Genomic DNA, 12,526 nt, shown 5'->3' with positions numbered 1-12,526 from the left:
AACAGGTCTGAGATCTAGAAATATGAGCTGAAAACAAAAACGGGATTCAACCAGACAGAAAATCAGGAACGGTAAAGCCAGAGACAGCACCTACAGACCACAGAAAAAACACAGTTGTATAGACACGTCCTTTCTATCTCCACTAGCAACAGTGAAAGTAACTTCTGTGGTAATGTAAGTCCAGCCACGGGGGAAAGGACGTGGCAAAGTCCTTACCACGCAGGCTAGGGCAGTCTCTGTCCACAGAACTGTGTTGCTCAACTCTGACTTTCAGGCAACACATACTACACATGTTTGGTGATACCACCTAAGCCGCTGGTTTCTGTCACGTGGTTTCATGCCTTTCCAGGATAAATGAAGTGTTTGAGTCAAGGGAGCAGTGCTGTGCTGGCCACCCACGTACCCTCTCCTCCATACGCACCATCTGGGCAAGAGAATGTGCTTCAGGAAGGACAGTGAATGCATGACTCTAAGGTGGGGTTTCTCCTCAGCGCCTTTAAGCCAGTCATTTTATACCTGTAGGAAACCATGTTTGATTCAGGAAGCTTCTCAGCTGGAAATAAGTACAGGCTTGAACAATATTGAGCTACATGCACTTGCCCTTGCCCTTACTTTCTTCCCACAAACCATGCTGGAGGCAGGATGGGGAGCTGCAGCACCCTTTGGGCTGAGTGTAGTCATTCCCCTTTGTCATGTCTGGCTACTCTTGAACACCAAGTCTTCCTCCAAACACCCCATCATTCTTGACATTTCGCAGGTTAACAGGATGGTCGTGCTGCTGGCTAAAGAAGAGTCTAAGAAAATAAGCCTAAAAAGAAAGTTTAAAGGCGAAGCTCCCACACAGGACAGCATCTGCTGAAAGAACCTGGGCTCAGCCACACTAGCTTGGAGCCTTGCAGCAGATCTGACTGAAAGCCCCAGCATCACTGTACCACCAACTGTTCCCATAGCTACACAGGAAGATAAATTTAGTTCAAGGAACCTTGTGTTGCTACATTATTTAACAAACAAACAGACGCACTTAAGAGGAAAACACAGGCAGGGACCCAGTTTAGCTGCTGCATGGGCTGATCAGATCTATGGACTCGAGACTGCTTCCCAGAGCGAAAAGGCCCAAATTCTGAACCTCAGCACCATGCTGCTCTAGCCTGAGCCAGTCAGCTGTGTTAGTCAAAAGAAGACTCCATCACGCCCACAGCGTGCCCGGGCTGCACTCTCCTGGGCTACTTCTTAGACCAGTAGCCAGGCAGCCATGGCCAAGGTCTCCCTGCCTCTCTGCTACTCAACCCAGAGTGCTAAGGAGCGCAGCAAAGAGGCCGTTGGAAATGTCTGCTGGCGAGGCATGACCCAGCTTGGCTGTGCTCGGAGCCGTGCCCATACTGCAGTCCCCTCTGCTCACACTGCCTCTGGGCTTCCATCACCTGAGGAAGCCCAGCTCCCAGCAGTGGGGAGCAGAGGAGCCATGCTGGTCTTGCAAGACCAGAAGGTGAGGAGAACCCTCTGCCCAACCAGAATGATGACCTAGAGCACAAAAAAACAGGGTTTTATTAATGATCTTCTGCAAAAGGCACAGTGAGAGGAGAGAGGGGACTACTCCAACATGATGCTTGTCTCCTCCAGTATGGTCTGCAAGACCTAATCCACCTGATCCGACTCAAAGTTAATATTCTGGAGCTCCAAGTAGAGGAGGATGAATGAGAGAAGCCACCTCACGTTCATATGCAGGTTCTTAAGTTTCTCCATAACACTGTGAGCAAGAGGACAAAAGCCAAGAGGAGAGAGTGGCAAGAGCCTGGATCTGATACCTCCCATCACACACCCAGATGCTATCCCCCTTCCTACCAGGAGCACCATGTGCACTGGGGTTCCCTGCTCCTTTTCTCCATTAGAGACCCAACACTGTGCAAGGGATCCAGCAACAAGGTGACACAGTATAGGACAGACACAGTGTGGACAAAGCACCTTTCTCTAGGGCACCTTTGAAGCTGGACCAGTTATTTGGACTCATCTGGTGATTCCACCTCCTCCCAACAGCAGGATCCTCACTTACAACCCAGTCACCTCTACAGCAGGGTGCTGGATACCAGGGAAGCAGTGTCCTATGGCAACAGCAGCCCACAGGCACTCCTGCCCTCTCCCCCCACCGCAGGGATGACAGGGGCTGCCAACCAGCCAACCCACAGCTCTGACCTCCTCACGTCTTCTTCCTCTGGGCCCCTGCAGGAAACCTGGGCCTCCCTCAGCACCCCGATGTGCATCTCTGTCTCCTCTGCGCATCTGGTCTCCTCTGTGGACTTGGCCAGCTTTGCTTTCAGCTTCTGCCGCACAGCTTGGCAGTAACATGTATTCCTTGCTGCAGGGCAAGCTTTCCATCTTCTGAGCTCTGAGCAGCACCAGTTCTGTTGGCATTTCAAGAACTCTGTTTTCAGGCAACACTTCTGATGCTCAATTTTCTCCTCCTGAAATGGGAGGAGGATGCAGGCACAGGAATTATATCAATTGGTGTCACGGCTTAACCCTGGGCAGCAGCTAAGCCCCACACAGCTGCTCACTCACCCTCCCCTAAGTGAGATGGGGGAGAGAAATTGGAAGGGTAAAAGTAAGAAAACTCATAGGTTGAGATAAAGACAGTTTAGAAGGTAAAGCAAATGCCATGAGCACAAGCAAAGCAAAATAAGGAATTAATTCAATACTTCCCATTGGCAGGCAGGTGTTTAGAGCCCACAGGGAGTTACTGGGCACCAAAGCCAGCTCAGGTTGGGTCACTGCTGCACTTGCACTGCTTCTTGCAAGGCTCGTCCTCCACTGCTTCAGGCAGTTCCTGCTATAGAGATTCCTGTAACATGCTACTCAAATCATGGGTGACAACAACTTAAAGCTCTTTCCATTACAGTCTCCACCCCTGGTCCCTTTGGACCAGACCATCGGGTTTAACATTGCCGTGAACTCCTGCCCTTGCCCCTGCTCTGGCTCAGATTTTTCCATGGATCGCAGTCCCTCGGGGTTGTACCTGCTCCAGGTGGAGCCTTATCTACGCGCCACAGTCTCTCCAGGGCTGTACCTGCTGCGGCACAGACTCATCCACAGCCACAGTCGCTTTGAGGTGCGCCTGTCCCAGCGTGGCCTTACCCACAGCCACAGTCCCTTCAGGAGTGAACCTGCTCCAGCGTGGCCTTACCCACAGCCACAGTCCCTTCAGGAGTGAACCTGTCCCAGCGTGGCCTTACCCACGGCCACAGTCCCTTCAGGAGTGAACCTGTCCCAGCGTGGCCTTACCCATGGCCACAGTCCCTTCAGAAGTGAACCTGTCCCAGCGTGGCCTTACCCACGGCCACAGTCCCTTCAGGAGTGAACCTGCTCCAGCATGGCCTTACCCACGGCCACAGACCCTTCGGGGTGTGCTGCTCCCGCGTGGACTCACCCACAGGTCACAGCCCCTTCGCTCGAGTTCCCGTGGAGCTCCAGCCTGTCCGGCGCAGCAGCACAGGAACAGCAGCGATGCCCTGGCCACCGGCCAGCCCAGGCGCATCGCCATGGCTGGTATCAGAATGTTCCCAGGCACAGCAGAGTAAGATGATAAGCAGTACAGCCAGCAACAAAAGCAAAAAGCAGCCACTAACGAGCACTAGACTAATATACAGTGAGGCGAGCAAGACCCGTGGCAAGCACAGGAGCCTCTCGGTTAATAGCTAAACAGCAATTACAGCTGTAAATTTGATCTAGCACATTCCAATCAAATCTGTAATTATCTCAAACCTTCCATGCCCCACATTGGGTGCCAAAAAGAACTGTCATGGTTTAACCCCAGCCAGCAACTAAGCCCCACGCAGCTACTCGTTCACTCCAATCACAGTGGGATGGGGGAGACAATCAGAAGAGTAAAAATGAGAAAACTCATGGGTTGAGATAAAGACAGTTCAATAGGTAAAGCAAAGGCTGCACATGCAAGCAAAGCAAAACAAGGAATTCATTCACCACTTCCCATCAGCAGGCAGGTGCTCAGCCATCCCCAGGAGAGCAGGGCTCCATCACATGTAACAGTGACTTGGGAAGACAAATGTCATAACTCTGAATGTCCCCCCCATCCTCCTTCTTTCCCCAGCGGTCAGTTGCGGTCAGCTGTCCTGGCTGGGTCCCCTCCCAACCTCTTGTGCTGCACCCCCAGCCTCCTCGCTGGTGGGGCACTGTAAGGAGCAGAAAAGGCCTTGACTCTGTTAAGCCCCGCTCAGAAATAGCTAAAACCGTGGGTGTGTTATCAAGGCTGGTTTAGTCACAGCACTAAAACATAGTACCATACAAGCTACGATGAGCAAAATGAACTCTATGCCAGGCAAAACGAGCACAATCAGCAAGATAAAAAGAGCCTTGCCAGGCCTGAAGAAGTTAAAAGGCAGCAGATCAAGGAAGAAGCCCACTATGTTCTTTATGGAGAAGTCACCCCTTCTCAACCTACTTTGACCTGCTCTCTCCAAAACACCCCAAACCAGCAGGGAAGCACAGCCACAAATGTGTTACCTTGCACTGCAGCATCCCACTCTGCTGAAATAGCCTTCAGTTCTGCAAAGATATTCTCCACTGGTCTTCCCACATTCTCCCACTCCATTATATCCTCCTGCTCCTGTGTGTTAGGGACTTTCTCCTCTGTCTCCACTGCTGAGACATGGGGCTTTCTCCACCTTTGATCTGTCAAGCCGTGCCTTCCATCCACAAAGAGCGAGCCAAATAGCTTCACCACTTGCAGCAGTCTTCGAACCACCAACTGCCACAAAGAATCCCTTGTCTATGTCTTTTGTGGTCCTGTATGAATTTAGACACACAGTCCAGCCTGTCTTTTTGATATTAAGTTTGGCATTTGCTTTTCCAGCTTCCCCTGGACCACATGAGTCTCTTTCTGATCTCCTGCTGAGCTACTGGAGTCTCTGCCTTGAGGCAGTGCGATGCACCGTTAGCAGGGCTGGTGCTGCTCAGAGTGCCCAGCTGCTCTTTGAGCAGACAGGTGTGTGAGCTGTCACCTACAGTCACATCCTCCTGTTTTATGTGCAGAAGTTTTTCCCTTTCTTCGTAAGGTACTGCAAAGCTCTTCTGAAGGGGTGAAGTAGGGGCACTGGGACAAGTCAGGTCTGGGGGTGAAGCTTCCATTAGGTCTCCATGCTTTTCCAGTATTTCTTCTTTTATGGTCAACTTGGGCTTGCTGGGGAAAAAAGAAAAAGAAAAAGGAAGAGAAAAAAAAAAGAAATGGAAAAAGGGAAAGGGAAAGGGAAAGGGAAAGGGAAAGGGAAAGGGAAAGGGAAAGGGAAAGGGAAAGGGAAAGGGAAAGGGAAAGGGAAAGGGAAAGGGGAAAAGAAAAAGGAAAAGGAAAAAAGAAAAAGGAAAAAGAAAAAGAAAAAGAAAAAGAAAAAGAAAAAGAAAAAGAAAAAGAAAAAGAAAAAGAAAAAGAAAAAGAAAAAGAAAAAGAAAAAGAAAAAGAAAAAGAAAAAGAAAAAGAAAAAGAAAAAGAAAAAGAAAAAGAAAAAGAAAAAGAAAAAGAAAAAAGAGGGTGAGTGGGCTGGAGTGCCCCGGTTCACAGTACAGCTGACCTCACACCTCAGTAACTGCTGTGGCTGTAGCAAACTCCCCACCCCTTGGCTGTGGGGATCAACCCTCCTCCTGGCCAGGCCTTTGCTGCTGCAGCACAGAGGGCTGCTGCTGACGGAACTCATGGCATGAGCCTCTCTACAGCACCACGTTCCTGACACTCGCTCTGCTCTCAGGACAAGCAGCTGCCACGCTCACTTCATGCAGGGGATGTGTCAGTAGGAGAGCTACAAACCCCAAAGACCCTGGCTCCCTACCTACCCAGCCCCACTGCCCGTCTCCCATCTGAGATAGCGGTGAGGCTGAACGGCAGTTCCTGAAGAAAAAACCCACAGAAATGTCCTGTCTGAAATCCATCTGCCTGAGGCAGTTCACTAAGCCTGGCAGGCAGGTATGTTTGTGACGTGCTGCCATGCCAAGCTTCTGCAGCTAGAAAATCACTCGGAGCGTGTTGTCCACAAAGCCAAGCAGATCCTGTGCCTGCCAGAGCCCTGGATACCTGCCCTATTGGTAACACAATCAAAAGTCTGACTTCAGGAGGGGAAGGGCCAGTCCAGCTGCAAAGCTGTGTTATGACCCAGGCCCTCCGATGGATTCCCGACAGCTCTGGGCAAACAGGACAAGAAACGTGGGCACAAGGAGGAGCACAGGAGAAAGCAAAGTGTGGGGGAGTTATAGGGATATCGGGAGAGACAAGCAGGGTTGGAGGGCAAAGGTGTGGATGGAGCTTGTTGGAGGTGCTGCGGAGAGCTCGTGTTTGGAAAAAGTAGTTCAGTGTAGCATCAGTGAAGAGAAATGAGGGGCCTGGGGAAGAGCTGAGGCAGGGAAAACAGTGGCAACAGGAGGTGTTTGGCCCCATCATCACGATGAGAGAAGCAGCTTTGAGAATTGCTGCTCTGAGGCAGCTAGGGAGGAGCAGTACTGTTCTTATCACACAGTGTTTCCAATGGTGGTGTAATCCCGCGGCCTTCTCCCTCCCCGAGATCCCGCCAGGCACAGGAGGTCAACCGGGTGGATCTGGGATCCGCTAGCCAGCGGCACCATGTCCACGAGGAGGGAGATGCCGAGGTCCACTCGCCTGCTGTCATGGCAACCCAGCATCCCCATCGCAGGCCTTTCCTTGGGCAACCGGCGGGCAGGCCCAGTGGCCAGGCAGGAGGGACAAGCGCGGGACAGGCAGGCAGCCCCTCAGCCAGGCAAGGAGTGCCACCGTGTGGGAGCAGCCCACATTGCTCCCTCATGACATGGGCAGGAAGGGCTTCAGGAGGGCGTGGAGAAGTTGAAAATAAACAAACAAACCAACCAATAAATCATATCTCAACACACACACCCCCAAGTTAAAGAGAATGCGAGACTTATCCGGAGAAATTATCTCAGCCAGAAACCCGTTTCCTTGCTGGAAGCCAAAAGGTATCTGTTTTCTCTTGGGTAAAGATGTCCTCTTGGGTAAAGATGTCTCTGTACAGAGCAATTCACAGCCAGACAGAGCTGAATGCTCCAGCCCTGGAGAGGCAGCCACATCAGCTGCCATCCAGACTGACCACAGGCCTGGAGAACTGTACTCTTGGAGGTTAATTTAGCTGACAGGGTGTGACGGTGTTAATACTGATACGCAGAAACCAGGATTTAAAAAAAAAACAACTTGGCAAGGATTTCTGTTCCTCCCTCTGTTCCACCCTGCTCCCCTTCTCTGTCTGCACACAGGAGGATGAAGGAGCATTTGAGTCGTGCAGACTCCTCACTCAAAAAGGGAGGGAAGAGAAGACTACCCAGGGCAGACCCACCAGATCTGGCCAGGACTTCTTCCAGAAAACTGCATCTCACCAAGACCTTCCACACGGCCTCAGTACAGACTCCAAACAAGGGACAGAAGACACAACAAGGTGTGGGGCAGTAGCCTGCAACCTACCACTTACCTTTCTGTTAAGGGTCTGGTTTTCCCCTGAGGTCCATCTCCTCCCTGGACTGCAATCATCTTTTTGAGAAAAGGGGGAAAGGCAGCAGACCCATAAACACCTTTTTCTTCAGCCTCCAACTTCACATTACAGGTGAAACTGCTGGTCCAAGCAGGCCAGGGCACTGAAGCAGGGGATGATGTCTGAGGAGAAAGTGAGCTTTAAAAAGGGTGAATGACAGCCCTCGATATGTCAGCTGCAGCACAGGAAACCAAGCCTTAGCCAAGAGGAAAGAGGCACAGTAAGACAACCAAGTCCCTTCTGTACAGGTTCCACCAGCCAGGTATTAAATCAAGACCCCCAGCAATAACTGTCCTTGGGACTCAACCAGCAGAGACCAGCTCCCAGTCCCTCTAACGCCTGTTTGGCTACCAGGGACATTATCACCATTAGAGACCCAACACTGTGCAAGGGATCCAGCAACAAGGTGACACAGTATAGGACAGACACAGTGTGGACAAAGCACCTTTCTCTAGGGCACCTTTGAAGCTGGACCAGTTATTTGGACTCATCTGGTGATTCCACCTCCTCCCAATTTACAACCCAGTCACCTCTACAGCAGGGTGCTGGATGCCAGGGAAGCAGTGTCCTATGGCAACAGCAGCCCACAGGCACTCCTGCCCTCTCCCCCCACCGCAGGGATGACAGGGGCTGCCAACCAGCCAACCCACAGCTCTGACCTCCTCACGTCTTCTTCCTCTGGGCCCCTGCAGGAAACCTGGGCCTCCCTCAGCACCCCGATGTGCATCTCTGTCTCCTCTGCGCATCTGGTCTCCTCTGTGGACTTGGCCAGCTTTGCTTTCAGCTTCTGCCGCACAGCTTGGCAGTAACATGTATTCCTTGCTGCAGGGCAAGCTTTCCATCTTCTGAGCTCCGAGCAGCACCAGTTCCTGTTGGCATTTCAAGAACTCTGTTTTCAGGCAACATTTCTCATGCTCAATTTTCTCCTTCTGAAATGGGAGGAGGATGCATGCACAGGAATTATATCAATCAGCAAGATAGAAAGAGCTTTGCCAGGCCTGAAGAAATCAAAGGGCAGCAGATCAAGGAAGAAGCCCACTATGTTCTTTATGGAGAAGTCGCCCCTTCTCAACCCACTTTGACCTGCTCTCTCCAAAACACCCCAAACCAGCAGGGAAGCACAGCCACAAATGTGTTACCTTGCACTGCAGCATCCCCCTCTGCTGAAATAGCCTTCAGTTCTGCAAAGATATTCTCCACTGGTCTTCCCACATTCTCCCAGTCCATTATATCCTCCTGCTCCTGTGTGTTAAGGACCTGCAACCCACTGTCTCCTCTGTATCCACTGCTGAGGCACAAGGCTTTCTACACCTTTGATCCGTCAAGTAGAATCATAGAATTATAAAATATCTCAAGTTGGAATGGACCCAAGAGGATCATCAAGTCCACCTCCTTGCAGGACTAGCTAAAGCTAAACCATATGACTAAGAGCATCGTCCAGATGCTCCTTGAACTCTGACAGTCTTGGTGCCGTGACCACTTTCCTAGGGAGCCTGTTCCAGTGATCAACCACCCTCTCAGTGAAGAACCTTTTCCTAATGTCCAATCTGAACTTCCCCTGATGCAGCTTCATTCCATTTCCTCACGTCCTATCGCTGGTCACCAGAGAGAGATCAGCAGCTCCACCTCCACTTGAGGAAGTTATAGACTGTGATGAGGTCACCCCTCAGCCTTCTCTTCTCCAAGCTGAACAAACCAAGTGACCTCAGCTGCACCTCCTAAGTCTTGCCCTGGAGGCCTTTCACCATCTTGGTCACCCTCCTCTGGACACACTCTAATAGTCTGATGTCCTTACTTTAAGGTACCCAAAACTGCACATGGTACTCAAGGTGGGGACACACCAGTGCAGTGTAGAGTGGGACAATCACCCCCCTTGACCAGCTGGCCATGCTGTGCTTGATGCACCCCAGGACACTGTTGGCCCTTTTGGCTGCCAGGTTACAGTGTTGATTCATATTCAACTTGCCATCAACCCAAACCCACAGATCTCTTTCTGTGGAGCTGCTCTCCAGCCCCTCAACCCCCAGTTTGTAGGTATAACCAAGATTACCCCTTCCCAGGTGCAGAATCCAACACTTGCTCTTGTTAAACCTCATATGGTTGGTGATTGACCAGCTCTCTAGTCTATCCAGATCTCTCTGCAAGGCCTCTCTACCAGCAAGGGGGTCCACAGCTCCTCCTAGTTTAGTATCATCAGCAAACTTACTTAATGTACATTCAATTCCTTTGTCCAGAACATTTATAAAAAACATTAAAGAGCACTGGCACGCCCTGGGGAACCCCACTGGTGACTGGCCAACAGCCTGATGTAACCTCAAGCACCTTGTGAGCCTGACCCATCAGCCAATTGTTCACCTGTTGTATTATGGACTTGTCTAGCTGTGTGTTGGACGTTTTGTTCAGAAAGATACTGTGAGAGACAGTATCAAAAGTTTTGCTAAAATCCAAAAAATCCCCACGTCTACTGACTTGTCTTAAACAACTAGAGGGGTCATCTTGTCACAAAAGGAAATTAAGTTCTCTCGTGAACCCGTGCTGGCTATGACCAATGACTGCATTGTGTCTCAAGTGATTTTCGGTAACTCCCAGAATAATAACTCTCCGTAATTTTACCAGGCACTGAAGTGAGACTGACAGACCTGTAATTACTAGGGTCTTCCTTCTTACCCTTCTTGAAAATTGGGACAACATCTGCCAGCTTCCAGTCAACTGGGACCACTCCAGACTCCCAAGACCATTGAAAAATAACCAAGAGAGGTCCCACGATGACATTGGCCAGCTCTTTCAGCACCCTGGCATGAATGCCATTGGGCCCCACAGACTTATGCGCATCCACTTGGAGCAGCAAGTCTCAAACAAGTTCAGGTTTGGCTGCAAGTTTATCATCCCCCAGTCATGGTCTTCCAACACAGGGCTCCGGGGTCCCAGGGCCCATCATCGGTGTTGAAGACAGAGGCAAAGAAGGTATCAAATGTCTCCACTTTGTCTACGTCCCTATTTGTGAGGTGACAGATCAATGTTATCTCTGATCCTCTTTTTGCTGTTAATGTATTTTTAAAAGCCCTTTTTGTTGTCCTTCACAGTACTGGGCAGCTTGAACCCTAATTGAGCTTTGGCTGCATGAATTTTCTCCCTACAATGGTGAACACCATCTCTGTAGTCCTCCTCTGTCACCTGTCCTTATTTGCAATGTCCATACACTTTCCTTTTCCACCTAAGCTCTAGAAGAAGATCCTTGCTCATCCAAGCCAGGCTTCTGCCCCACTTGCTTGACTTCTGACACTGGAATCACCTGTTCTGTGCTCGTAAGAGATGGCTCTTAAGTGACCAGCATTCACGGACCACAATACCTTCAAAAGCAGATTCCCAGGGGACCTTACTAACTGGTCAGCATATTGGGCCTTCTGTTCCCCTCAGAAGAAAGTCTCCTATGACAATAACTGTCTTTTTTTCTTAATGGAAGTGGTTTTGATGTGGGGCGCAGGCTGACTTGACCTTGGCAACACCTCCAACCTAGATGGACCATCGTCCTCATTACTGTTTGGTTCCACTTGCAGAGCCTCGTACCTATTATGCAGGGGCACCTGGGAAGGTGGGGTAGTCAGGGAGGAGATGCACTTGCTGCCTCAGGCAGGAACTTGTTGCCACTCCCCCCTATCCCTTAAGTCACCACGTTCTGCCAGGTGGAGGGAGGATAGGGAACCCAGAACCACAGAATCATCTTGGTTGGAAAAGCCCTTGAAGCTCCTCCAGTCCAGTCATGAACCTCACACTGACAGTTCCCAACTCCACCAGATCCCTCAGCGCTGGGTCAACCCGACTCTTCAACCCCTCCAGGGATGGGGACTCCCCCCCTGCCCTGGGCAGCCCATTCCAACGCCCAACAACCCCTTCTGCAAAGAAATCCTTCCTAAGAGCCAGTCTGACCCTGCCCTGGCGCAGCTTGAGGCCATTCCCTCTTGTCCTGGCGCTGGTTCCTTGGCTCAAGAGACTCATCCCCCCTCTCTGCACCCTCCTTTCAGGTAGTTGTAGAGGGCGATGAGGTCTCCCCTCAGCCTCCTCTTCTCCAGACTAAACCCCCCCAGTTCCCTCAGCCGCTCCCCATCAGACCTGTGCTCCAGACCCTGCACCAGCTCCGTTGCCCTTCTCTGGACACGCTCGAGTCATTCAATGGCCTTTTTGGAGTGAGGGGCCCAAAACTGAACCCACTCATCGAGGGGCGGCCTCACCAGTGCTGAGTACTTCCCTGTCCCTGCAATCCTCTGTATTACATGTCCTGTCCACCTGACAGGCCTGTCCCAGGGAGGTAGGGTGCAGTTCCAGCAATCTCTCTCTCTCTCGGACTCCCTGACACTCCTGGACCTTAATCACCTCCTCCCAGAGCTCTGCCGCTAAGCGGAGGAGTTCCTCTGGTGGGCGCAGCTCCCACAGGTGTGCTCACTGCTGCTGTAAGTGCTGCCCGGCACCTGGGAAGCAGCACGTTTCCACTGGAGCAATTTGGGAAGCTGCAGCAGTTGCGGACACAGCCTGCCCAGCAGAGCCCACTGCTCCCTGGTCCAGCCGGCACTTACAGCGCCCTTCCTGCGCGCCCTGCTGCGCCGTGCCCTGGCTGACGCTCCCATTTTATAGCTGTGGGGGCTCGGCCATGGCAGCTCTTGCCACTACCCAGGTCTTGTCAGCCGCTCTTGCACAAGCTGCCAGCTCCTGGAGGGTCTCTCCACGTCCCTGAGGTTTCCCCAGTTCAGGAAACCCCCTGGTACACCACGCCGGAGCACTCCACTGTGGGTCGTGCCAGCACCAGAGCTGCTCACCTCATCTCACCTTCAATCCAGAAGGGAAGAGCTGAATGGGAGCTTCATCATTTGTAGCAGCCTTCGAAACACCAACTGCCACAAACGGTCCCTTACTGCAGCGTCACAGAGCTGCCCAGAGAACCTGTCGTGGGCAGCCATGTCCAAAAGACACTTCTCCTGAAA

At 51.5% G+C, this 12,526-nt stretch overlaps 1 protein-coding gene across 1 annotated transcript; it reads right to left on the bottom strand.

Moving 5' to 3' along the window:
* Positions 1-1,378: 1,378 nt before the first annotated feature.
* Positions 1,379-12,502, bottom strand: LOC141927694 (uncharacterized). The gene is made up of 7 exons (XM_074834947.1): positions 12,458-12,502; positions 12,372-12,422; positions 8,210-8,479; positions 7,491-7,672; positions 4,516-5,191; positions 2,191-2,824; positions 1,379-1,747 (listed from the first exon to the last, which is right to left on the bottom strand). The coding sequence occupies exons 1-5, from the start codon at positions 12,500-12,502 to the stop codon at positions 4,840-4,842; spliced, it is 900 nt and encodes a 299-aa protein (XP_074691048.1). The 3' UTR covers positions 1,379-1,747; positions 2,191-2,824; positions 4,516-4,839.
* Positions 12,503-12,526: the final 24 nt, after the last annotated feature.

Source organism: Strix aluco, chromosome 10 (assembly GCF_031877795.1).
Source record: "Strix aluco isolate bStrAlu1 chromosome 10, bStrAlu1.hap1, whole genome shotgun sequence".
Lineage (NCBI taxonomy): Eukaryota > Metazoa > Chordata > Aves > Strigiformes > Strigidae > Strix > Strix aluco.
This window is presented reverse-complemented; position numbering and strand designations above follow the sequence as displayed.